The sequence below is a fragment of the Hylobates moloch genome, unplaced genomic scaffold, assembly GCF_009828535.3.
Source record: "Hylobates moloch isolate HMO894 unplaced genomic scaffold, HMol_V3 SCAFFOLD_15, whole genome shotgun sequence".
NCBI classification, from domain to species: Eukaryota; Metazoa; Chordata; class Mammalia; order Primates; family Hylobatidae; genus Hylobates; species Hylobates moloch.
Genome location: NW_026652290.1, coordinates 41,511,939 through 41,536,348, shown reverse-complemented (window position 1 = coordinate 41,536,348; position 24,410 = coordinate 41,511,939). Strand labels below are relative to the sequence as shown.

General features: G+C 46.1%; 1 protein-coding gene across 2 annotated transcripts in view; it reads right to left on the bottom strand.

Moving 5' to 3' along the window:
- CREG2 (cellular repressor of E1A stimulated genes 2) overlaps positions 1 to 19,656 on the bottom strand; it is a 43,841-nt gene extending 24,185 nt beyond the window's left edge. Inside the window, exons 1-2 of one of the 2 annotated variants that reach the window (XR_009210109.1) lie at positions 19,170 to 19,630; positions 15,694 to 15,863 (exon numbers count right to left, since the gene is read on the bottom strand). Coding sequence is in view for 1 of the 2 variants with exons in the window: in XM_032177549.2 (XP_032033440.1) it covers positions 15,694 to 15,863; positions 19,170 to 19,610 (611 nt within the window). In the remaining variant the exon portion in view is untranslated. Of the gene's footprint in view, positions 1 to 15,693; positions 15,864 to 19,169 lie in introns of both variants that reach the window. The other variant, XM_032177549.2, reaches the window with a different exon arrangement.
- Positions 19,657 to 24,410: the final 4,754 nt, after the last annotated feature.

Genomic DNA, 24,410 nt, shown 5'->3' with positions numbered 1-24,410 from the left:
GACTGCATGCGGCCTCTAGTTGCTGAAAAGGCAAGGAAACGGCTTCTCCTCTGGAGCCTCCAGAAGGAAGCAGCTCAGCCCACACCTTGGTTTTAGCTTTGTGAGACTCATTTCAGACTTCTGCCCTCTAGAACTGTAAAATAATACATCTGTGGCCGGGTGCGGTGGCTCATGCCTATAATCCCAGCACTTTGGGAGGCTGAGGTGAGCGGATCATGAGGTCAGGAGGTCGAGACCAGCCTGGCCAACATAGTGAAACCCTATCTCTATTAAAAATCCAAAAAATTAGCCCGGCATGGTGGTGCACACCTGTAGTCCCAGCTACTCGGGAGACTGAGGCAGGAGAATTGCTTGAACCCGGGAGGTGGAGCTTGCGGTGAGCCGAGATCGCGCCATTGCACTCCAGCCTGGGCAACAGTGCGAGACTCTGTCTCAAAAAAAAAAAAAAGAATACATCTGTGCTGTTCTAAAGCACGAAGTCTGTGGCAATTTCTTCCAGCAGCAATGGGAAATGAAAACACTCTTCCTTAATGTCCCCATGAATATTCCTCCTATGCAACCAAAAAATGGCCCCACACTGTGCTCAAGGCTCTGCTCTTGTTGAGGGCTGCAGACAGCAAGAAAGACGTGGTCCTGGGCTTCAGGGAGCTGCACTCCAGCAGGAGACACAGACACCAGACAGCTCGCCACGCAATTAGTGATTTCATCACCTGCTATTACAACATGGAATCCTGAGAGTCAGTGAAGTTCTGAGGGTCAGTGAAGGCTGAACCCTAGAAAATGAGTAGGAATCAGATAAGGGGGTGGGCACGGAAAGCACGCTAGACAAAAGTGCTTCCCACCCTCCTGAATGGGATTAGTATCTTATAATAAAAGAGGCCCCAGAGAGTTCTCTGGCCCCTTGCCTCATGTGAGGGCACAGTGAGAAGATGCCACCTACGAACCAGAGAGTAGGTGCTCACCAGAAACTAAATCTGCCTCAGCCTTGGCCTTCCACCCTCCAGAACTGTGGGAAATACGTTTCTGTTGTTTATAAGCCACCCAGTCTGTGGTATTTTGTTACTGTTATTTGCACAGACTAAGAGCCAAAAAGCCACTGGGACCAGGATAAAGACAAGGCAAGAGAGTGGTGTCCGAGGCTGGAACTGTGCCAGGGTGGGCCATTTAGACCTTGCAGGACATGTTAAGATTTTAGAACTTTCTCCTAAGAGCAATGGGAAAGACTGAAGAATTTTAAGCTGGACAGTAGAATGATGAGACAGGTGTTTTGAAAATATCCCTCTGGCTTTAGAATGGAGAACGGGTTGATCCAGGGAGACCTAGTTGGGAGAATTTAGAGTACAGTGAGTGATGCCAAGGGCTTGGGCCAGGGGGTGGAGAGAAGCAGCGAGCTGGGAGAGGCCTGGGAGGTAGAGCAGGTGAGCCTTGCGGACTGGGTGGTGGTGTGAGAGGGAGAAGGAGCCACAGCTGGCAGCTGAGTCTGCCACGCAGATAGGGAGCCCAGGTAGAGGAGGCCTCTGGGGAGGAGAGGAGGCTGGGTTCGAGGTGCCCAGGAAGCAGGTGGACTTGGGTCTAGAGCTCAGATGAGTGGTCTCAGCTGGAACTATACATTTGGGAGTCACTGGCACATATGAGTGGAGGTTTTAGGATAGACTGGATAGAGCAGAAAGAGGTGTAGACTGAGAAGACACCACTGGCTCATAAGAGCTTCTCTCTCCCACCAATCTTCTACAGGCCGATAACTTGTAGGGGATTTAACACAAGCAGCTTGAATGATGAGTATTTCTATGTGCATCTTATACCTTCTCCCTCCCCTCAAAGGCAGATGCTCTCTTTTTTTCACGTTTATCTGTGACGGTGTTTAGCATGGCTCATTACCCAGCAGATGCTCAGTGAGTATTTGTCCATGCGAATGCTTTACTGGAATAGGTGGCCTGCATGGACCTGCACGCACGTATTTAGAACAAATTTCAAGTCTTGCCTCTATTGCAGTGCAAGCCTATGATGGACATGATATTCGAACAATTCAAATCAACTTAAAAAATACTTCTGTGTTTTTGTTGGTTCTGCAGCTTCTGAATCCGAGCTTTCTGAAACGTGGGTGGGGGTTCTCACTGCCTCTGGGATGCAGCTGATTCCACAGAGACAGGGAATACAGTGGGTAACAGTCCGGCTCGGGAGCCAGGTTGCCTGGGAGTGAATCCCAGCCCTATAAGGATTTGGCCTGTGGATCCTTAAGCAAGTCCTTCACACCCTCTGTGCCTCAGTTTCCTCATCTTTAAAAAGGTGCTAACAAGTGTACCTCTCTCGGGACTCTCGTAAGAATCACATGAGTTATTTCTATAACTCTTCATGTATATCATATACTGTTCCTCCCTTTATACATAGGAGGGGTACAGTGTAAATAGGGCACTATTGATTTCCATCTTTTTTTCCGGTCTCTGCCATCCCAGTCCTGTGCAGAAGAAACACCTGTTACTGACCAGAGCTACCATTTACTGGTGCTGAGAGTGTGCTCAAAACTTTATACAAATTGAAACATTTCATCCTCACAGTGGACTTAGGGTACTATTATTCCCATTTTAGGGTGAAGGAGATTGAAAATCAGACAAATTAAGTTTCTCAAAGCCAGGCAGATATTAATGGGAGGGCTTAGGACTCAAATTGATGATCCTCAAATTAGAAGCCCTTTTCTCTAGTGTGGTGATTCTCCTATTTAACTGTGGATCAGGAGTACTCTGGCTGTTCCTTGAAAGTGCAGATCCGAAGGCCCTTATTTTCAGAGACTGCTGGAGCACAGAATTGGCATTTTCAACAGAATCAGGTGGCTCTCCTGGGCTCAGGCTGCTTCTGAGCAGGGTTTAGTCATGCTGCAGCCCACCAAATGGTTCCAGAATCAAGCCCAACAGGGTCAGGCTGGCCTCAGACCTGCTCCCAGGCCCCGAGCTAGCACCCAGGTTGAGAAAGCAGACTTCAGGGTCACCCCAGGGCCCTCTTGGCTCATCTCCAGGATCAGGTGATCCTGTGGGACTGAAACAGGGCACCCTGGCAGCTCCCCCCTGCTGAGGGTCTTGCTGCAGTGCTGACCTCTGATTGGAGGCCACTCTGAAACCACTTCTCAGATTTCTTCTGAGTTCCCTCTGCCATTTCCGCAGACACTGCCAGGACCTGTCCTGGGCAGGCAGATCTCTTGCTACTCAGCCCTGGGTCCCTGTGCCTCAGCCTGGATGGCAGATGTCAAGAATACACCCATGACCCCTGCCCCCTCCCCGTAGAGGCTTCCATAGACCAAAGGAAGCCTCAGGGGGTGCTCTGCCTTTTTTCTTTTTCTGCATCACAGAGGATCCAGGAGGTGCCCCCTAGTTTAATATGCGACATATGCTATGGAGTGACGCCCTCCCTGCAGTGCATGTTCAATTGTCCTTTCCAAAAGCCTGCTATTCATCTCGTTAGAGATGCACCACAAACAATGCATTTAAAAAGGGACCGGCCTGCCATTTGAATGCGTGATTCATTTAAAGGGAAGAAGGTGGCTACAGGGAGAGCAGAGGCCAAAGGGAAAGGGAGGCTGAGCCAGGATTGGAACTGTCTGTAGAGACCATGCAGCAGAGAGCAGGGTATGGTCACGAAGACTAACTACTGCACTGTCCATTTTTCTGTCTTGCTATTCTCAGCCCCTCAGCCTCCTAGTCTGAACAGTGAAAGGCAGGAGTGGATGGCCAGGGCCCTTCCAGGCCATAAATACTTCTAAGCACACTGGAGTCTCATCTCAATTTACAGGGGAAGCTTTGCTGCTTCGAGGGTCACACTGGCCAGCAGCCCCAGGTGGCCTTAGCTCTGCCCATGCTGCAGAGACCTCAAGGACAAACAAGCAGGATGGAAGTGGCTGCACGAACCAAGATCAGCAAGGCTGTCCTAGAAGACCAGGGAAGGGTATGGGCTTCTCAGAGGGAGGAGCCTTGGACTGGGAAGTCCCAGGAGGCTGAGTCACAAGAGAGGAAGAAAATGAAATCCTGGGGAATAAATCGGTGAGGGAACTTTAGTCCATAGGACTAGAAAACTGAGATATAGTCTTAAGATGAGAAGATGTAAAGAAGGGAGGGAACACCAGGGAGGAGCTTAGTGTCTTATTTTTGAAGGTCAGGTTGGGCAGGCTGAGCTGGAGATGATGGGTAGAAGGATGGATGGACATACAGATGGGGAGTGAGGATGTCAAGGTGGGGGAAATTGTAGCCACGCTGTGGAACCCTACTCAGCTCCCCTATTGTGGACAGCCTTGGTGTTAACTGCTAGGGGACTTTGTTTATGTGGTCACATGTTACACCTTGTCTTGATTCAAATGATGCTGACAAGTAAGCAAGGAGGCAAGAAGAGCCTGTGCCTTTAAGTGTTCATGCCTACACATGCCTGGCTTATAGTAAGTGCTCAGTAAATCTCATTTGAAGGAAAAAAGTCTTATTTTCATCACAATATTTAATACGTTGTCTTGTACTCAGTATGCTTAATTGAATTGAGTTTATTATTAGTATCTCCCTACCTTGTCTTTATGCGTTTGGAGTAACAGCTTTCCCTCCCAAATTCCTTTCAATTAATTGAAATCTTTTCTCATGTTTAGACACTTTCTTACCATTTCTACACACCAGATAACTTAGGTACACTTCTTTGTCATCTCAGGAATGTTACTTTAATTATTTGCTTGTCTGATGGGGAAAGCCCAGCCTGTAAGCACAAAAGGACGTTGACAGAGAACATGTGCAACTGGAATGTCAATATTGAATCCTCTGCAGTTTTCCTGCTTCTTCCAAGACAAAAGAAGAGAAAATTAGACAAAGACACATAAGCACAATATTTGCAAGTCATATATCTAAAAAGTTTCCTATCTTGAATATACAAAGAACTCTTACAACTCAACAATAAAAAGATAACCAAATTTAAAAATGCGTAAAGGGTTTAAATAGACAGTTTCTCAAAGGAGACATACAATTGGCCAATAAGCACACAAAAGGATGCTCAGCATCATTAGTCATGAGGGAAATGCAAGTCGAAAACCACGTCAAGATATTACTTCACACCCAAAAGGACAGGTATGATAAAAAAGACAGACAATAACAAGTTTTGGTGAGGACAAAGGGCAATCAGAACCCTCATACATTTAGGAAAACAGTTGGGCAGTTCTCCAAAAAGTTAAACACAGTTACCGTAAGACCAAGCAATTCCACTCCTAGCTATATACCAAAGTGAAATGAAATCATATATCTGCGCAAAAACTTGTCCATGAATGCTCATAGCAGCATCACTTATGAGAGCCAAAACATGGAAACAAATGTTCATCAACTCATGACGAATGGGTAAATAAAAATGGACAAATAAAATGTGGTATATTCATGCAATGGAATATTACTCAGCCATAAAAAGGAATGAATTATAGGCACATGCTACAACATGATGAACCTTGAAAACATTATAATAAAGTGGAAGAAATCATTCATAGAAACCCATATATATAATGTCCAGAATAGGAAAATCCACAGAGACAGAAAGAAGCTTAATGATTGCCAGGGGCTAAAAGTCCTGCAATGAAACCCTTATGTCCATCTTAACAGCCCTCAAAGCTTTTTGGTGGATGTATATTTATGGGCGTCACATCCTCATGACTTATTTGTATAATTTCTGCTTAAGATGGAGTCATGTCCAACAGATAAATAAACACTGATAAGCTGGATGGGGACAGGTGGTCAGAAGATGGAGGAAAAGGATAGTGTAATGGCAGAGGAACTACAGTCATTAGTGAATTCATGAAATAGGAACCACAGAGACAAAGCTCAACAGGGTTGCAATAAAATTAGGGAGAGAGAAGTGACTGCATGAGATATGACATCAGAAACAAGAGGAAAGTGAAAGAGAATACTTGAACACTGGCTCATCAAGCTTTCTCTTTGCGAAGTTCTCTGACTCTTCCTAGACAGCTCTTTTATTTATTTTTATTTTTTGAGAACAGGGTCTGCACTCTGTCACCCAGGCTGGAGTGCAGTGGCACGATCACTGCTTACCGCAGCCTCGACCGCCTGGGCTCAGTGGATCCTCCCACCTCAGCCCCTGAGTAGCTGGGACTATAGGCGTGCGCCACTACACCTGGCTAATTTTTTTATTTTTTGTAGAGATGGGGTTTCACCCCATCGACTCAACGCCCTGCCCTAAGTCATTTTTAAAAGAGCTTTCCGCCAGGTGTGGTGGATAGCTCTTTTTGGGAGGCCGAGGTGGGTGGACCACTTGAGGCCCAGTAGTTCTAGACAAGCTTGGGGAACATGGTGAAACCCGTCTCAACTAAAAATACAAAAATTAGCCAGGCATGGTGGCGCCTGCCCATAGTCCCATCCAATGGGAGGCTGAGGCAGGAGAATTGCTTGAATCTGGGAGGTGGAGGTTGCAGTGAGCTGAGATCACACCATTGCACTCCAGTGTGGGTGACAGAGCAAGATTCTGTCTCAAACAACAACAACAACAACAAAAAAGACTCAGGTTAATGTTAGCTCTAGGAATACACGAAGGTACAGCAAAGAAGAGGTAACATGAATCAGAACAGAGAGCAATTTATTTAAACTTATATGTTCCTTTCAAAAGGAATGAACAAGATTCAGTGAAGAGAAATTGGATTCAGCTTCTATATCCAATTAGATCTGGGCCCTGGGCTTTGAAATGCGCATTCCATCTCAGGTGGACATAGACTCCAGACAGAGATGCACCTTGGCTCTTAGCAAGCCAGCTGCTGCAAGCAGGTGCTCACTGCGTGTTTGCTTGATCCAGCTCATCTAAAAATGACTGTATGAATAGAGTGCTTTCTAAGTCCAGTTCTAGGGGAACAAATCCCAGGGCCTGCCTTTGGAATTAGATTGGTTTGAGGTTTTCATCTACCATTCGACATTTTCTTCTTCCTACAAGTATAGTTAAAAAGATGGAGGCCGGGGGAGGAGTGGCCACAGGCCATTCGCATTTCCAGAATCTCTTTTTACTTTTCACACAGAAGAAACAATTAAACTTGGTGCACCCTCATTTAGTTGTTTGCACTAAGGGTTTATCTTGAACCCGCGACATAAAGGCAAACTGACCCTCCTGCTGACACCTTTCCCTCAGTTACTCTGCTTCACAGAAGCAGCTCCTCTTCCTGTTGATGTGTCTGCAGTATAAGGTGCTGCCTATGAGATAGGGCAGGGATTACATCTACGTCCCCGCACACCATCCCAGTTGCTCTGGTGTGAGCCGTCCCTCTCTGGTGTGTGATTCCTCCGTGCTGACTTGCATCTTCAATATGAGCCCCTAAAAGCAAGTCATTCCGAGGGATCCTCGTTGCTGAGAGGCTTCCACTCTAGGTCTCGTTGAGGCCCACTGGGCTTCAATCCATTCCATGGTCTGGCACCTCCCCTCTGAAACTAGATTCCTTTGCAATCTGGAATCTTTTCAGTTTGCAAAACCACACCGAGGCCTGTCAATCAAAGGGCTCTGCCAAGAGCCGCTGGTCATGGTGAGGCAGGGACGCCTTCATCCTGGGGGAATAAGAGGGGGTGTGACCCATGGCCATCTTTCATTAAAAGCCTTTGGAGGAAGAGGAAAAAGTACTCCTGGATCCTCCTTTCTTGATAATCAAACCAGTCTACCTAGGAAACTAGCACTTGTCCAAACTATCAATAGAAATGTTTTAGGAGCCCTCAGGAGTGAGGTGGCTGAGTGCCCTCTGCGGCGCCCCAGGAGGCCGAGCTCTGCTTCTCCAAACCCCAGTGGTCAGACCTGCTCACGTCTAGGCATTTCCTCGGGACCACCCTACCCCAGGATGGGGTGGGGTGCAGCACATTCACCTGACACCGAGCCACCATTCTGGCTCCAAGGCTGTGTCTCTCCCCTGAACTAGTGAAAGGGCTGACAGTGTTTTGCTCCTGGGCCTGCTCCCAGCTGCTTATTTGGACCCTTGCTCTGCGAGGGCCTATGCTGTGGCTGCAGCCCTTCCTCTTCACAGTCACTGGGGCCTTGGACAAGTCGTTACTGACTGTGTTCAAGGGGGAGCATCTCAGAAATCTGTCAAGGCAGAGCTGTCAGCACTTTCAGCTTTCAGCTTTGCTGGGCTGTGCTGTTTCAACTGTCGCGACATGGGCATCTGCAAAGCTGCAGTCATGCTGTGGAAGCTCTGACCTTTTTGATGGAATACTTTAAACCCATGCATACATTTAAGTAGTCGGGGGGCATCTGTCCATGCTTATGTTATTGAAGGAAAGGGAAACTGGTGTCTGCCTCTTTGCCTCTGCTTTCTTGTGCCATTCAACTTACAATAGGGAGGAAATAACAGAGAAGTCCATTAAACAGACATATTCTCTTAATCACGTGGTTATTTTCAGAATTTAATTTTTTTTTTTTTTTTTAAAGACAGAGTGTCACTCTGTCACCCAAACTGGAGTGCAGTGGCCTGATCTCGGCTCACTGCAACCTCCACCTCCCGGGTTCAAGTGATTCCCCTGCCTCAGCCTCCCAAGTAGCTGGGACTACTGGCCCACACCACCAAGCACGGCTAATTTTATTGTATTTTTAGTAGAGACAGGGTTTCACCATGTTGGCCAGGTGGGTCTTGAACTCCTGACCTCAAGTAATTTGCCTGCCTCGGCCTCCCAAATTGCTGGGATTACAGGCATGAGCCACCTCACCTGGCCCAGAATTTAATCTTTGAAGAAAAAGGTTTGAGAAGAATCTTACCCAAAAATTGTGAGACCGAGGTCTGTATTCTGGTGGGGTTGCCTCCCAGCTTCTCACAAGACTCACAGTATAACTCAACATGATACGAGCTTTTGCCTTTTAATTTAATAATCTCTTAAAGAGAATCCAGCTTTGTTACTATCACATGATCAAATTTCTCCTTTATTTGCTCTGGGAATAATGGACAGAGGGAAATACTGTTAATTCATGAAGAAAAACTTTGCAGAAAATTAGGCAGTGTTTAATTTTAGAAAACTTCCCTCTCTCGTCAGTAGACACCAGCTAGACTAGGGAAACTGTAAAATTAGGAAATGCTGATTTCCTCTCACATCATGAATTTCTAAATCCTAGGAAGAAAAGCTTGGAGAGCTTCTGAATATAGAGAAGTTCCATTTAAAGATTAGGCCCCCCCTTGGAGATGTATCAAAATATTATAAATTCCAAACTGAGACTTAATTCTCAAAGATGTTTTACTTGTACTAAAACAATCTGTCCACAAATATAAAACTCTAAGTGATAAATTGTTATTTTTTTCCCACTGTGGGAATCTCTAATGTGAAAATATACTCTATGAAAAGAAACTTTTTTAAACCACACAAACTGTTGTATAACAAAAATGTATTCTACTCTTAAAAAAAAAGAAATGTTTTTATTTCAGGAAAAGCATCTGATAAAACCTCTTTGGGTTTCATTTACATCCTGATCTTCAAAATGAAAATTGATCCAATATGATCAGGGAGAATATCACCCCTCAGACAAGTCCTCCCCAGTCCCAAGGGCTTCCTGCCCTGATTCACCAAGAAGGTGCAAACCTAAAACTCATGCTGTTCAAGGCTGCATGTTCTGTAAGGGAAGATATTGCAGGGAAAGAGACATTTTTGGGTGGCCTTTCTTTGTCAATCAATATTTATTGAATTTTCATAAAGTAGATTTCTTGGCTGAGCATAAATTCATTTGGTCAAGGGGCATGTGTCCATACTTATGCCATTGAGGGAGAGGGAAATGAAGAGGAGAGGGCATTGCTGATTGCCAGTGACTCTTTTAAACTAGACCATTATTCTCCATTTGCCATTTTAACCTGAGCTGGGAAACAGATTCCCACCCCTAATTCATCTCATTAATTAAATGAAGACATCACAGCACCCAGGAGTAAACAGAATAATTGGATAAAACAGACTTTAAATAAACTAACAATTATTAGGCAAGACATGTTGGTAGGCTCCGGCTTGTATGGGTATGATGTCTGACAGGTGGAAAAGCCACCTTCCTTTCATGGCTTTTTAGCCTAATCTTTTAGCATTTTAAAAATATTTAATTGTCAAATAAAGATTGAATATATTCAACATATGCAATGTGATGATTTGATGTTCATACATATTGTGTGAGCATGGCCACAATCAAATGAATTCACACATCCAATCCATGCTGTACATTAGATCCCCAGAACGTGTTTGTCTTCTAACTGAAAGTCAGCACCCTGTAATCAACATTTCCTCATTCCCCCCTCTCGCCTGGTCCCTGGGAACCACCATTCTGTTGTCTGCTTCTATGAGTCGATTTATTTAGATTCCACATATAAGTGAGATCATGCAGGATTTGTCTTTCTGTCAGACTCTAATCTTGACTTCATTTTACAAATGACCTAAGCCACCCTGGGCCTAAATCACAGTTCTTAGTAGCCTTTACTGGAAACCCAGGAAATGCATATAAGGCGGCTTAAATGTCCTCATTATCCTAAAGCAGTGTTAGCATCACTCAGGTGCTCCTTCCCCTAAGAGGTCCTAGGGGAGGGGCAAAGCTGTCCAGGCCAATAATACGTCCCTCTCATCCTTGCCCTTCAAGCAGTTGAAAGTCACCCTTCTACTATAAATTTGCAGGAGTTCGCACTTTATAACAGTCTATGTAGAAATCTATATACCGAATCTATATCAGCCGTGATGGCTGTGCTCACCTATTCCTTCTTCACCATTCTTGGAGTATCCTACCTCCAGTCAACCATGGATCCAGAGGGCCCTTAGATATCTTCCCCTCCCCTCTTCATCATACCAGTGGGAAAAGTGACACCCTGAACCGGCAGGGTATTTCATTCTAGCCCAGCAACTTTGTTCTACAGAAATTGCCAATCTAGCTGGGCGCAGCACTTTGGGAGGCCGAGGGGGGGTGATCACGAGGTCAGGAGTTCAAGACCAGCCTGGCCAAGATGGTGAAACCTCATCTCTACTACAAATACAAAAATTAGCTGGGCACGCTGGTGGGTGTTTGTAATCCCAGCTATTCAGGAGGCTGAGGCAGAAGAATCGCTTGAACCTGGGCAGCAGAGGTTGCAGTGAGCCGAGATTGCACCACTGCACTCTAGCCTGGGCAATAGTGTGAGACTCCATCTCCAAAAAAAAAAAAAAAAAGAAAGAAAAAAGAAAAAGGAGAAATTACCAACCTAGTACTTTTCCAGCTGAAAGTCACATTCTACTTATCATCCAGTCAGATTCACTTTCCAAATTATCTCCTCCAAAAAGAAGGGCAGGCCAATAATGCCCAATTATTATGCCCTGGGGTGGGAGTCAGGACAACTGCGTCCCATTAAATCTAGGAACTTTATTGTGACATTTTAGGGAAAGTTCAGGGAACTGTGGATCAGGGCAATGAAAAGATCTGGAAAAAATTCCTAACTAGGTGGGATGAACTAGGCCAGGCTGGACTTGACAAGTTCATTTAAAAACTCTTTAAGGTCCCTAGAAAGCTGTAAAATATGAAGAGATGTTCATTCCTTTCATCATTCTCAAGATATTGGCTTCTCACGGCTGTGGTTAGGGAAATTGCATCTGCTGAGCATTTTCTTCATTAAATTTCCTGAGACTCTTGGGGTCATGGATACTCAATGTCCTTCAGCTATTTCAACTTGGATCTAACTTTATCTTTAAGACACAGGCCCGTTAATGGATCTAAATATCATTTTTGAGTGACATGACTTGTCAACCTACATGCAGGGATTGCTAATGGAAAAGCATTTTCTTAACTCCATGCCAAAGAACATACATCAGCTTTGACTACAACAAGCTATCAGGTTGATGCTTTTAATTTGATAAAACTAGGTATAAATCAAATATTAAGTCAATCAGTAAAGGGCCAGACACCGCTATTTATTCTTAGAGGGAGGCAGGCCCCTGGCCATGAAGGGCGTCCTAGGCCATATTAAGGATTCTGTTGCTTTTCCTCAGGATCTGATTTGGATTTTAAGAGAGTACCCCAGCTGCTGGATTGAGGATGAATTCAAGGTGATGAAGAGTGGATTGGGGAGACCAAGTAGGGGCAACTGTAATATTCACTCTTTTGAATAGAGAAGAGTTGAATGTGTGAAAGCTTCTATCTATCTATTATCTATCTATCTATCTATCTATCTATCTATCTATCTATCTATCTATATCATCTATCCATCCTCCATCTATTCATCTATCATCTACCTATTCATCCACCCATCATTTATCTATCTATTCATCCATCTATCTATCATCAATCATCTATTTATTATGTATGTATAATCTATTTTTTCATTTATGTATCTGCTTATTAAACATGTACACATTATAGATAAAATTGTCTGGCACCAAAGGGAGCTCTGAAAGTAGCCTGTCCTCGCAATAGTCTCAGACTTGCATTCCTCCCTCCCTAAGCCTGAGTTGTTTTTGCCCCAGTTGTTGGAGGCTTCTTGCTCCCGGGCTGTATCCTTGGTGGAGGTGGCACTCACCAGCCCATGCTGGTGCAGAGTCTGCAGTAACCGGGGCTAACCTGATGAACACAGGGGCAGGCTTGCAGCTGAAATGCCCCCTCTCCCAGGGATGCCCAGTAGGCTGTAGGAAACGGCCGCGAAGGCACCCCCTTTCCTTCCTCAGAAGTCAGTGGCCTCCCAACTTCCTCTCTGCCCAGTTCTGGGATGAAACAGGGATGATTCACGTCCTCCCCAGCTGCACAGACTAGCAGAAGAACAGGAGCGCTCAGAAGGCACCACATGGGATGGTTAAAAATGCTGTTGCAGGCCGGGTGCTGTGGCTCACACCTGTAATCCCAGTACTTTGGGAGGCTGAGGCAGGTGGATCACCTGAGGTCACGAGTTCAAGACCAGCCTGACCAACCTGGTGAAACCCCGTCCCTACTAAAAAAAATACAAAAATTAGCTGGGCATGTTTGCATGGGCCTGTAATTCCAGCTACTTGGGAGGCTAAGGCAGAAGAATCACTTAAACCAGGGAGTTGGAGGTTGCAGTGAGCTGAGATTGCACCACTGCACTCCAGCCTGATCACAGAGTGAGACTCCACCTCAAAAAAAAAAAAATAAATAAATAAAAGCTGCTGCAAATTTTCCATGCACAGGATGCACAGGATGGAAGGCAGTTTTCATCGTTCTGAGTATGAGCTGCCCTCTGAAGCTGAGAGGAGCAGGTGGCCTTGACCTGTCGTTATCATCATAAGACATGGGCGCTTTCTTGAATCTCCCTGCTCCTGTGGGAGATGCTGTGAAGCCCGGAAGCACCTGATGACGAACTCCGCCTTTGCTGGCGACCTCTTCAGGCCCGGTGTCAGGCAGGAGGGGCCCCTTGCTGGTACCTTGCCGGGCTGTCCTTCAAAACTCTACGCAGGTGTTTGGGTAGCTGCGGACACTTCTACCAGATGCCTCGCTACGCTCCGGTGGCCCTAGGAACCCCTTGCTTGGCTTGTTTATTCAGGGCCCTTTTTCAATGCCAACCACATGGCTTTGACTTGTTAAGTCCTTATGTTCAATATTACCAAGATTCTGAAGGTAAACCTAAAATGGGATGCTCCACTTGGAATGTGAACCTCACACAGGTGAGTCACATCTGGGCTTACGCCGATTATGGGAAGTCGTAGACCCTAGGGTGACAAAAGCCCCATTGCTTGGTAAGCTTTGCATCGAAGTGTGATGCTTACTAAGGCAAAACTTGGTTTTGTAGGCATTTATTTACATCATATGTCAATACTTCAGAAGCTTAAACAGTGTCGGGGGTATAGCAGTTCTGGGAAACAGTTTTACAAGAAGACATAAGCTAAGGGGTACCCATGAGTGTGTCTCATCCTTCCTCTCCCAGGCCAGAGTAACAGGTATGCTGAGATGCTCTTGCCCTTGGCCCCGGGGTGCTCACCTCCAGCCATGAGCTGCCTTACCCAGTTAGCCACGGGGCTGCACAGGTGTTTGTGCGTCCTACATGTGGCCTGCCATGAAGAAGGTCCGCATACGTGGCTCTAGGCCATGCAGGCAAGTCTTCCCCAGGGACTGAAGGAAGTCACCCTGAGATCCTCTCCCCCGTGAGGACCTCTCCTAAGTCAGATTTCTCACTGCTCCAGCTCCTGCTGCCATCTGCCTGAGGGTTGCCAGTTGACAAATCCTCCCCCAGCTGGAGTGCTGCCGCAGCTTTGTCCCAGGTATATATTCTGTTGCCTGTCCCCAGAGCGGCTGTGCTCTGGGTTCTGGGAGCCACATGCTCCAGCACAACTGCTTTCAGGATACCTGAATGAGGAAAGCCTGGGAAGCTTAGAAAGGTATCCTGGATTGGAAGGCCGAGGCAGGTGGATCACCTGAGGTCAGGAGTTCCAGGCCAGCCTGGCCAACATGGCAAAACCCTGTCTCTACTAAAAATACAAAAATTAGCCAGGCGTGGTGGTGGACACCTGTAATCCCAGCTACTTGGGAGGCTGAGGCAGGGAGAATTGCTTGAACCTGAGAGGCAGAGGTTCAAGGCTGCAGTGAACCGAGATTGCGCCACTGCACTCCAGTCTGGGAAACAAGAGCAAAACTCTGTCTCAAAAAAAAAAAAAAAAAAAAAAGAAAGAAAGAAAGAAAAAAGAATAAGAAAAGAAAAGAAAGGTATCCTGGAAATGTACTTCTAGTAACAGTAAGCTTGACTGACCAAGAACAGGGAGAATATTCCATGAGAAAGGAAATGTTTCTTTTCCTGGCTTCTTGCTGTAACCTGGTGGGGAACAGGGTCAGCTGAAGTGTCTCCATGTGGTCTGTCGTGGCTGAGGGGAAACAATGGCTTATCCAGGATGCATCTTGCATTGTATAGTTGCTTTGATTAGCCTCTGTAAGAACTAATACATTGTTTGGTTATTATGTTTTCCGTGTTGTGCATAAAGAATAAGAGAATTTCACAGATGGGATGAGGCCTGTTGATTTTCTAAAGCATCACTACATTTAGGTGGAGTGACTAAGGTCCTGGAGGTTAAAGGGCTCACCCCAGCCATCCTGGACATTTGCTGCTCCTCTGGGAAAGATAAGGGGATCTCAAATGCAGCCCCCACACCAGGTCCATGCACACATTTCCCGGGGAGGATGCGAGTTCAGGCTTTGCATTTTAAATTCAGATAAAGGGGCCTGCATCAATGTTCTGTTAGTGCTTAAATGTCTTTAGAAGCGTTTTCTTTCAGAGAGCTTTTGAAAAAGTGAATTAAAAAATGCTGGCTCCTTATTGCACATATCTCTGGGGACAGGATAGAAATAAATTGGAAAGACAACATATAGACTCTGTGTTGCATGACTCTGTGTTGCATGACTCTGTGCTGGGGAGATGAACTATTGGCTCTTCCTTTACCAACCCTCACTCCCACCCTCGCCCTTTTCCATAACAACAGGAGCTGTCTGGACTCCTGCCAGTGTGGCACAAAGCATTTTGCACCTATTTCCAACACTTGCAATAACCCTCGGAGGCAAAGATTATTATTCCCATTTTACAGATGAAGAAACTGAGGCTCCCAAAGATCAACTAACTTGCTACGAATCACACTGCTTGGTGAGTGGTGGAATTCTAATTTATCTGATTTCAAGGGTGAACATCAATGTGCATCTCAGAGTTCTGTTAAAGTCATGTGACCCAGAGAGAAACCCACCTCCAACTCTCTGTCAAAAACTTCCCAAGACCCGTGCGAGTGAGGGCAAACCATTGTCTACCTGCAGAACTCCCCTTCTGATTCTGGCAGCATCAGCGAGGCCATGGGGTTTTTCATCAGATCAGCCACCACGAGGTCCTTGGCTGTCATGTAGAAGAAAGGAATCCCAGTGCTATTGTTGAAGGGGCCATCACTGATGGGCAGGCAGTTCCCAAATGGCAGTCCTTGGATCTAACAAACACCAAAAAAGGCGTTTTCAGTGCAGAGCTGTGGTTTGACTTGATCTGGGAGCTTAGCTTGTGCCTCTGGCTAGGAAATACAACACCAGGGATGGGGGATATCATAGCATCACAGTGGCTCTGACAGGTAGTAAATCAAGGTAAGGTGGTCCCCAGTCTGCCCAATTCACTCTGTGGTGACTCTAGAATTTCTCCATAGGAGATGCTTAGCAGTGGCATCCTGTTTGGAAGGGGTGGTGAAAGGAGTCTTCTTGAAGCTGCCTGTGCATGGCAAATATACTCGCTTTGTTAAATTTCATGTTCTTTCGGGGAGGGACAATGACATTTACGGGGGGTGGCACTAAGCCTTCTCCTCAAGCTGCCTGTTACAGCCCCACTGCCTTAACTCCAAGGTTAACTGCCTCTCGCAAGTTGTTAGCAACTTTAGGGAGGATGTTTAAGTCTTTAACATCTTGCCTGCTCTTTGGACTTCAGGAACTTTCTATTATTGTTTCTTTTAGGGCTACATCACTTTCTCATTTATTAGTTGCATTTTTTATTGTAATCAATAATATTTCATTGTATGACTCAGCAAGTAATGAGAAATAGATTTGGTACCCTTTTTGCATAAAGGAAGTCACAGAAACATGATATACCAATTTTTCTTCATGATCACCCAGTAGGGTGGGAGAAGGGTGGTGCTATAGTTTGGATATCCATCCCTCCAAATCTCATGTTAAATTCTGATCCCCGGTGTTGGAGGGGAGGCCAAGTGGGAAGGGTTTGGGTCATGGGGGTGGATCCCTCATGAATGGCTTGGTGCCCTCCTCGAGGTACTGAGTGAATTGTCCCTCTGTTAGTTTCCTTGAGAGTTCCCCTGAGAGAAGGTTTAAAAGAGCCTGGTGCCAACTGGGCGTGGGGACTCACCCTGTAATCCTAGCACTTTGGGAGCCCAACAGTTCAGGATCAGCCTGGGCAAGATGGTGAGACCCCCATCTCTACAAAAAGTTTTTTAAAAAATTAGCTTGGCATGGTGGCACACATCTGTAGTCCCAGTTACTCGAAAGGCTGAGGCAGCAGGGTTGCTTGAGCCCAGGAGTTTGAGGCAGCAGTGAGCTATGGTCACACCACCGCCTTCCAGCCCTGGTAACAGAGCCCAGACCCCATCTATAAAATAAATAAATAAAAATAAAAAGTGCCTGGCACCTTCCCCTCTCTCTTGCTTGCTTTCTTGCCATGTGATCACTGCACACACTGGCTCTACACCTTTCACCATGAGTGGAAGCAGTCTGAGGTCTCCCCAGAAGCAGATGCTGCGCCATACTTTCTGAACAGCATGCAGAACTGTGAGCCAAATACACCTCTTTTCTTTATAAATTACCCAGCTTCAGGTATTTGTTTACAGTAATACAGATGGACTAAGACAGGTGGTATATCATGTTTCTGTGACTGCAGATATAAACAAAAATATTTATTTATTTATTTTATTAGTATTATTTTTTTTTGAGACAGAGTCTCACTCTGTTGCCCGGGCTGGCATTCAGTGGCACGATTTTGGCTCACTGCAGCCTCCGTCTCCTGGGTTAAGCGATTCTTGTACCTTAGCCTCCCAAGTTGCTGGGATTGCAGGTGCATGCCACCATGCCTGGCTATTTTTGTATTTTTAGTAGAGACAGGGTTTCACTATGTTGGCCAAGCTGGTCTTGAACTCCTGACCTCGAGTGATCTGCCCGCCTCGGCCTCCCAAAGTGCTGGGATTACAGGTGTGAGCCACGATGCCTGGCCAATAAAAATATTTAGTGCTGAGCTTTTCCCCAATCCTGCCAGTCAAGCATCCCAATTTTCCATGATTTTATCCCTAACAGAGTGCACCTGGTTGTTACTTAGCTCAGAATTCAGGGGTTGTCTTTGTCCTTGAAATGTTGCATGATAATGGTGTGTAGAATTATAAAAGGCAGGGCTTTAATTTTTCAGGAACATGAAATGTTAAGAAATCTCCCAAAATGGTAATATAACTTTGTACATATATCTCATTTTTCAGCTTGTCATAGCTGCCCAGAGTCATGCTTTGCATACATGGCAGTACATTGTGTAAATGCTTTCTGAATTTATTGTTTAAATCAAATGTCAATAAGGATTAGAAAGAGGAACTCCTAACAAAGCTAACAGAAGGAAGGTTGAAAATCAAAATATCTAATACATTGGCACTAGACTTTATTTAATTGCTTGAAAAGATTTGTGTTTTCAACTAAGATCAGTGTCATCTTTAATCTTTATGTCTTTTTAAGATGTGTCTTAGGAGTGCAAGATACAGCTGTGAAAAATCATCTAGATGTTGAGAATATCCAACTGGATCTGCATTTGACACTGAAGAGGTTAAGACCATTGCCAAAATCGAAATAAAGTTGCCATTTAGGCAGTTCTTAAGCAAAAAAGGACCTTAAAAACTAAACCTAATTTTATAGACGAGGAAAACAAAGTGGAGAAGCCAGTGACTTGGCCACAGTCTTGGTGAGACCTAGAGATGGGGCAAGAATCTGACCAATGTCCTATGCCTTCTATAAAATAATATTTGCTTTTTCTAGGAAGTAAATATGAGTTCACATTACTGCCTTGTAGCTCTTTCGTCTCTCTTAACACCCCCAAATCCTTCTGGAGGCATGGAAGTTACATCTACATTACTTATCCATGTCATTCTAGGTGGAATCATGTCTAACAGGTGAGTAAAGCATTTGCGAACTGAACAATTACAAGTGCAGCGAACAGCTCATTCCAGCATTTACACACTTTGCATAATAAGCCTCCTTTCCAGAAAAAATCTTCAACTCCATTTTCTTAAATGCAGATTTCCGTCGAAGCCCTGGCGCTGTCTCTCTCCCCATCCCCGCTTCAGCTCCAGGTCAGAAGCTGATGGGGAGTTCGGGTCTATGGGTTTGTGCCCTGCGCTGGGAAGGGCTGTCCCCGCCTACTCTGCGATTGCAAAGGCGGCTCTGGCTGCTTTGGTCCAGGTCTCGGTCAGACGCTGGTTAGGTGTCCGTGTCTCTGCCTGGCCACCTCAAAGTGGGGATTCGGTACCCAACCCAACCTGGCAGGAAGCCTGGTTATCCATGCCCCTCTCCCACCCTCCCCCGACTTCGCCAGGCTCACGGAGGCACCATCGCCTTCCATTATGTACAGTGTCGAGGGTCCCATCCAGCGCACCGGGCACGTCTGGTGGACCCGGATCCCAGTCCCGAGCGGTCGCGAGCACGTCCCCGTCCCCGTCCCCCGGCCGCCGCCTGAATGCCAGGCCCCCTCGCGCTCCCCGCCGGGCGCTTACCTTCTCGTGGGCGGACACGGTGGCCAGGCAGCCCCAGACGCTGGCGTGGGCCAGGGAGCGGGCGGTGGCGGCGCGCAGTCTAGGGCCCGGGGGCGCACCGGCCGCCTGGCCGCCCTCGCGCCGGTAGGAGAACATCCCGGGCGGCGCCGGGGGCGGCCTGGCGCGGGCTGCGCCCGCCCGGGGCCGCAGGTGTGCATCCTCCTTGTGAGCCGAGGCGGGGAAGCTTTGCTGCCAGATGCTGCCCGAGTCCTCCAGCAGCGCGGGCATAGCCTCCTCAGTGGAGGCGCTGTCCAGCTCCTCGTCCACCTCGTTGGTGATGGCCCAGGACACCGAGCTCACGATCACGTAGCCCGCGGCCGGAGACAGCAGGGCGCTGCAGCACAGCAGCCAGGAGAGGCGGGTCCCCGGCCGCGCCGGCCGCCGGCCGCGGCGCACGGACATCTTGCAGGCGGCACGCCCGGCCGCCGGGGCCGCCAGCAGCGATAGTGCCGGGGAGCCCGGCAGCGCCCCCCTGCGGCGGAAGCACGGAGCCCAAGCCCCCTTCCCACCCCCGCAGGATCCCCGGGCGCGGTCCCCCGCGCGAGTCCCGGCGAATCCCTGCAGCCGCACGCCAAGCTCAGAAGTCCAGGCTCGCAGAAGACCAGGTTCCACGCACACGCCGCGCATCCTGCGGAGTCCTCCTCGCGCGCCAGGTCCAGGGATGGGTTCGTTTCCTGCAGGATGGCACAGATTCCGCAGCCAGAGGGTGGGCGTTCAAATCCCGGCTTAATACACGCCTCTTGCTCAACAGCTGTGAGACCTGCCAAGCCACTTAACCTCTCTGTGCCCATTTCCTTCATTAGCTGACGAAGATAATATCTACTTCTTAAGGATGGTGGATGGGACGGTTGAACGATTAATATTTGAAGAGGCTTAGAACAGTGCGTGGCATGGAGCAAACGCTCTACAGTAGTCCCTTGGTATCCGAGGGATATTGGTTCCAGGATCCCCGTGGATACCAAAATCCAGAGATGCTCAAGTCCCTTATAAAAAAATGGTGCAACATTTGCATATAACCCATGCTCATCCTCCTTTAATATCTAAATTGCTTATAAAATGCCTAATACAATGTAAATACCATGTAAATTGTTGTTTACTCTATTGTTTAGGGAATAGGACGAGAAAGAAAGCCAATATATGTTCAGTACAGATGCAATCACCATTTTTCATTTTTTATTTTTCTGGTGAAGGGTCTTGCTCTGTCCTCCCAGGCTGGACTGCAGTGGCACAATCACAGCTCACTGCAGCCTCAACTTCCCAGGCTCAGGTGATCCTCCTGCCTCAGCCTCCAAAAGTGCTGGGATTACAGGTGTGAACCATTGCGTCCAGCTTTTTCTTCTTCAAATATTTTCAGTCTGTGATTGGTTGGGAACCCACAGATAACGAAGGGCTGACTGTATTTAGTTAACTAGACACAAGGTAGGGATTGTTATCATCATCTTATTAGAGGTCAGAAAACGGAATAAATGGTGGAGGTAAGATTAGCACCAATTCCATCGGATGCCCATTCTCTTTCTCTGCAGGGACGATAACCCTTCTTACACTTTGCTGTGTCAGGAGGGCATCGCAGCCAGTTCATCTAATAGCAGAATCAAGTTATTTGCATTTAAGCTGAAACAAACTGGCCGAGGCCACATGGACAAATACCACCTTGGCCAAGCCCCTCATTCCAGGTCATCAGAACTCCGGTCCAAGCCCTGGAAAGGAAAAATGCGGAGGAATATTGCAGGCTTTTGGCTGTTTTCTTTTCCTCTGCCTCCGGTTCAACGATTTTCTGCCTCACACCGATACTGGGACTGCAGGCCCCCACCACACCCACTAATTTTGTATTTTAATGTTGGCCACGATGGTCTCTATCTCTTGACCTCATGATCCACCCGCATCGGCCTCCCGAAGTGCTGGGATTACAGGTGTGAACCACCGCGCCCAGCCATGGCTGTTTTCTTACTCCTGCCTCCTCATGGGAGAAGTGACCCATCTGATGGATGAGTTTCGAAAGGCAAGCTTAACATGATTTTCTCAGCTCCTGCAAAGCTATTCTTTTCTGAATGGTCTGTTCACTCTTCTCTTCTGTCTTGCCTGAGCTGACCTGCCCCTTCAGCAGGTGAGAGGTCGCCCCGCCCTGTCTGTGACTAAGGGAGTAGTCAATTTCAGAACCTAATAGGAATCCTATTTGGTCAAAATTTCCCATTAGCTTTACTTCTGTTAAGCTTTCTGATTCTTGAGTTTTATTTCCCAAATTAGTTCCACACTCAAAGGGGATTTAAGAGTGAGATCAATAATCACTCGTCAAACCCCATCACACAACTTGTGCCAGAACATAGTAAATGCTCCATTAATGACAGCAATTGTTGTTTGTTTTGGCCATTTACCCCTGAATATTTAACAGGTCCCTCAAACTCAAATTTTGGAAGAGAATTCTCCACGGATTTCCCGGTTTCCTGCAGAATCTAAACCTGTTTGAATAACCTTGAAAAGCTAGAGATAGTGTCTTTCTGGAGAGATTTAGGGATCCATTTTGCAGAGGCATCCCAGGTAGTAAAGATATGGGTAGGAATATGTTTATATATATATATCGAAAAAATATATATATTTGAAAATCAAACTTATTTTCAAAATGATTGTACCAGTTTATACTGCTACTGTCAGAATGTGAGAGTTACTGTTACAGCTCTACATTCTCATCAACACAGATTAGTGTTAGTTTTTTTTTGCCCATCCCCCGCACCCCTCCCACGCCAACCAAATCTGGTGGATGAGCAATGGTATCTCATTGTTATTTTAATTTGCATTTACCTAATGACTAATATGGCTGATCGTTTTTCATGTATTTATTGCCCAGTTCGAAATCTTTTATAAAATGCCTGTTAATGTCAGTGTAATAATCAAAATGTCTCTCTCTCTTTCTTTCTTTCTTTCTTTCTTTCTTCTTTCTTTTTCTCTCTTTTTCTTTTTTTCTTTCTTTCTTTTTTTTTTTTCCAGACAGGGCCTCGCTCTGTGGCCCAGGCTGGAGTGCAGTGGTACAATCATAGCTCACTGCAGCCTCAACCTCCTGGACTTAAGCTATCCTCCCGCCTCAGCCTCCCAAGTAGCTGGGACTACAGGCGCTAACCACTAGGCCTGGCTAAACTTTATATTTGTTGTCAAGATGAGGATTTCACCATGTTGCCCAGGGTGGTGACAAACTCCTGAGCTCAAGCAATCCAGCCTCCCTGGCCTCTCAGGTGCTGGGATTACAGGCGTGAGCCACTGCACCTAGTGACTTTTCAAGTCCAGCTCGCTTCCTTTTGAAATCCTCCTGTGTGCTTTTTAATCTTTCTTCCACCAGGAACCTCCAATCCAATCCCCATAAAGTGGGCAATGCCATTTATTTATTTATTTTTAAGACAGCATCTTGCTTTGTCATCCAGGCTGAAGTGCAGTGGCATGATCGTAGTTCACTGCAGTCTTGAACTGGGCTCAAGCAATCCTCCTGCCTCCTGAGTAGCTGAGACTACAGCTACGTGCCACCACATCCAGCTAATTTTTTTCTTTTGTAGAGATAGGGTTCTCATTATGTTACCCAGGCTGGTCTTGAACTCCTATGCTCAAGCGATCCTCTCACCTTGACCTCCCAAAGTGTTGGGATTATAGGCATGAGCCACAGTGCTTGGCCACCTTGTATTTTTTAAGATACACTTTCATATATAACATATGCAGAAATGTAATCAAGTCAAATCACAAACTTTGTGACACATTTTCCCAAGGTGAACACACTACACTGTATGGCCAGCCCCCAGCCCAAGAATGGGAGCACCGTGAGGGTTACTGGCATAGACTTCATGGAGTGGCAGCCTTGACAGCCATTTTTAGACCTGACATAAGCTGTTTGAAATCCAGTTGAACCCTGTCATCCTTGTCCTCAGTGAGACTTCTCCTCTCTGTGTGGTGTTTGCAATAGAGCCTGCTTGTTCCTCATCTCACTGATGCCAAATCCAGCTCATACCACAGCTGCTGGCTGTGGAAAAAATCTAATGGTCAACACTGGAGTCATGTAAATGAGTTCCCTTTTATGTATGTTTTCTTTAAATGACCCGGATCCACAAGTCCCAAGGGAAAGCCTAAGGAATAGCACCCTGGGCCTTAATAAAGGCAGGTCTCACAGGCTCAACCACAGGCTGGTTGAGCTCCCTGCTGCCTCCAGACTCCTCCTGGCCCTCCTAGTGATTCGGTGTCCCTAACCTCTCTGGGTCTGTGAGCGATAAACTTCTGCTTCTTGCATTTTAGTTTCACCAACACACCCAAACCTTATTCTCTCCCCCACCCACCCCATCAGGGCTCTCCTAGACAGGCCCCAAGATCAAATAAGAAAGAAACCATAATAATACAAATCGCAACAGTCCCAGAAGTCCCTCCTCCTGTTACTACCCATCCTCAACCCCTATCCTAACGTCTAACACTACAGAGAAACAATGAAAATTGTTTTCTTTGGTAAACTTGGGCATTCAAGGACAGAATGCCCAGAATGACTTCTGCTAGCTCTTAGCTAATCAGTTTACCCCAAAACATGCAAACAAAATTCACTGTTCCCAGACTTACAGATCCTGTTGTTGCCTGTGTTCTGTGACTCAGTCCACCAACTGTCTACTTATGAGCAAACACATGACATGCAAAGTCACTGAGCAGTGAGCAAAAGAATAAATGTCTCTCTGACTCATTCTTCGACAAAAAACAACTCCTCCCAGATAGCTTGAGATAATATATTAAATGTAGTTCAAAAAGACTCTTAAATATGATTACTTTTTTATCCATAAAGATGAGTAATTTTAATGAATCTACAGACGTATAGCTCCTGTGTTTTTTTTTTAAATTTCCAAGCATTTGGGGAAATGTAATTCATTTCATAAGTAAATTTAATTCATTCCATATGTAAAGATACATGAAATTTAGTTCATTTCATATGTAATATAAGATCAATAAAATATTCTGTTTTTTCCATGTATACTGGAAATCATGTTAAGCACGAATTTTAAAATTCCTTTTAAATATTATAATCAGTTACATAAAAGTGGATTTTGCTACAAAAAGAGAACTAAAGAGTGATTCAAAGCAGGACATTAGCTTCTGCTGCAGACATTGTTGAATTCAAAATTCTCTCACTTTAAGAACATTGGGATAGTGAACCAAAGGTGTTTAATGGACCAGTGAATGAGTTTAACAGTG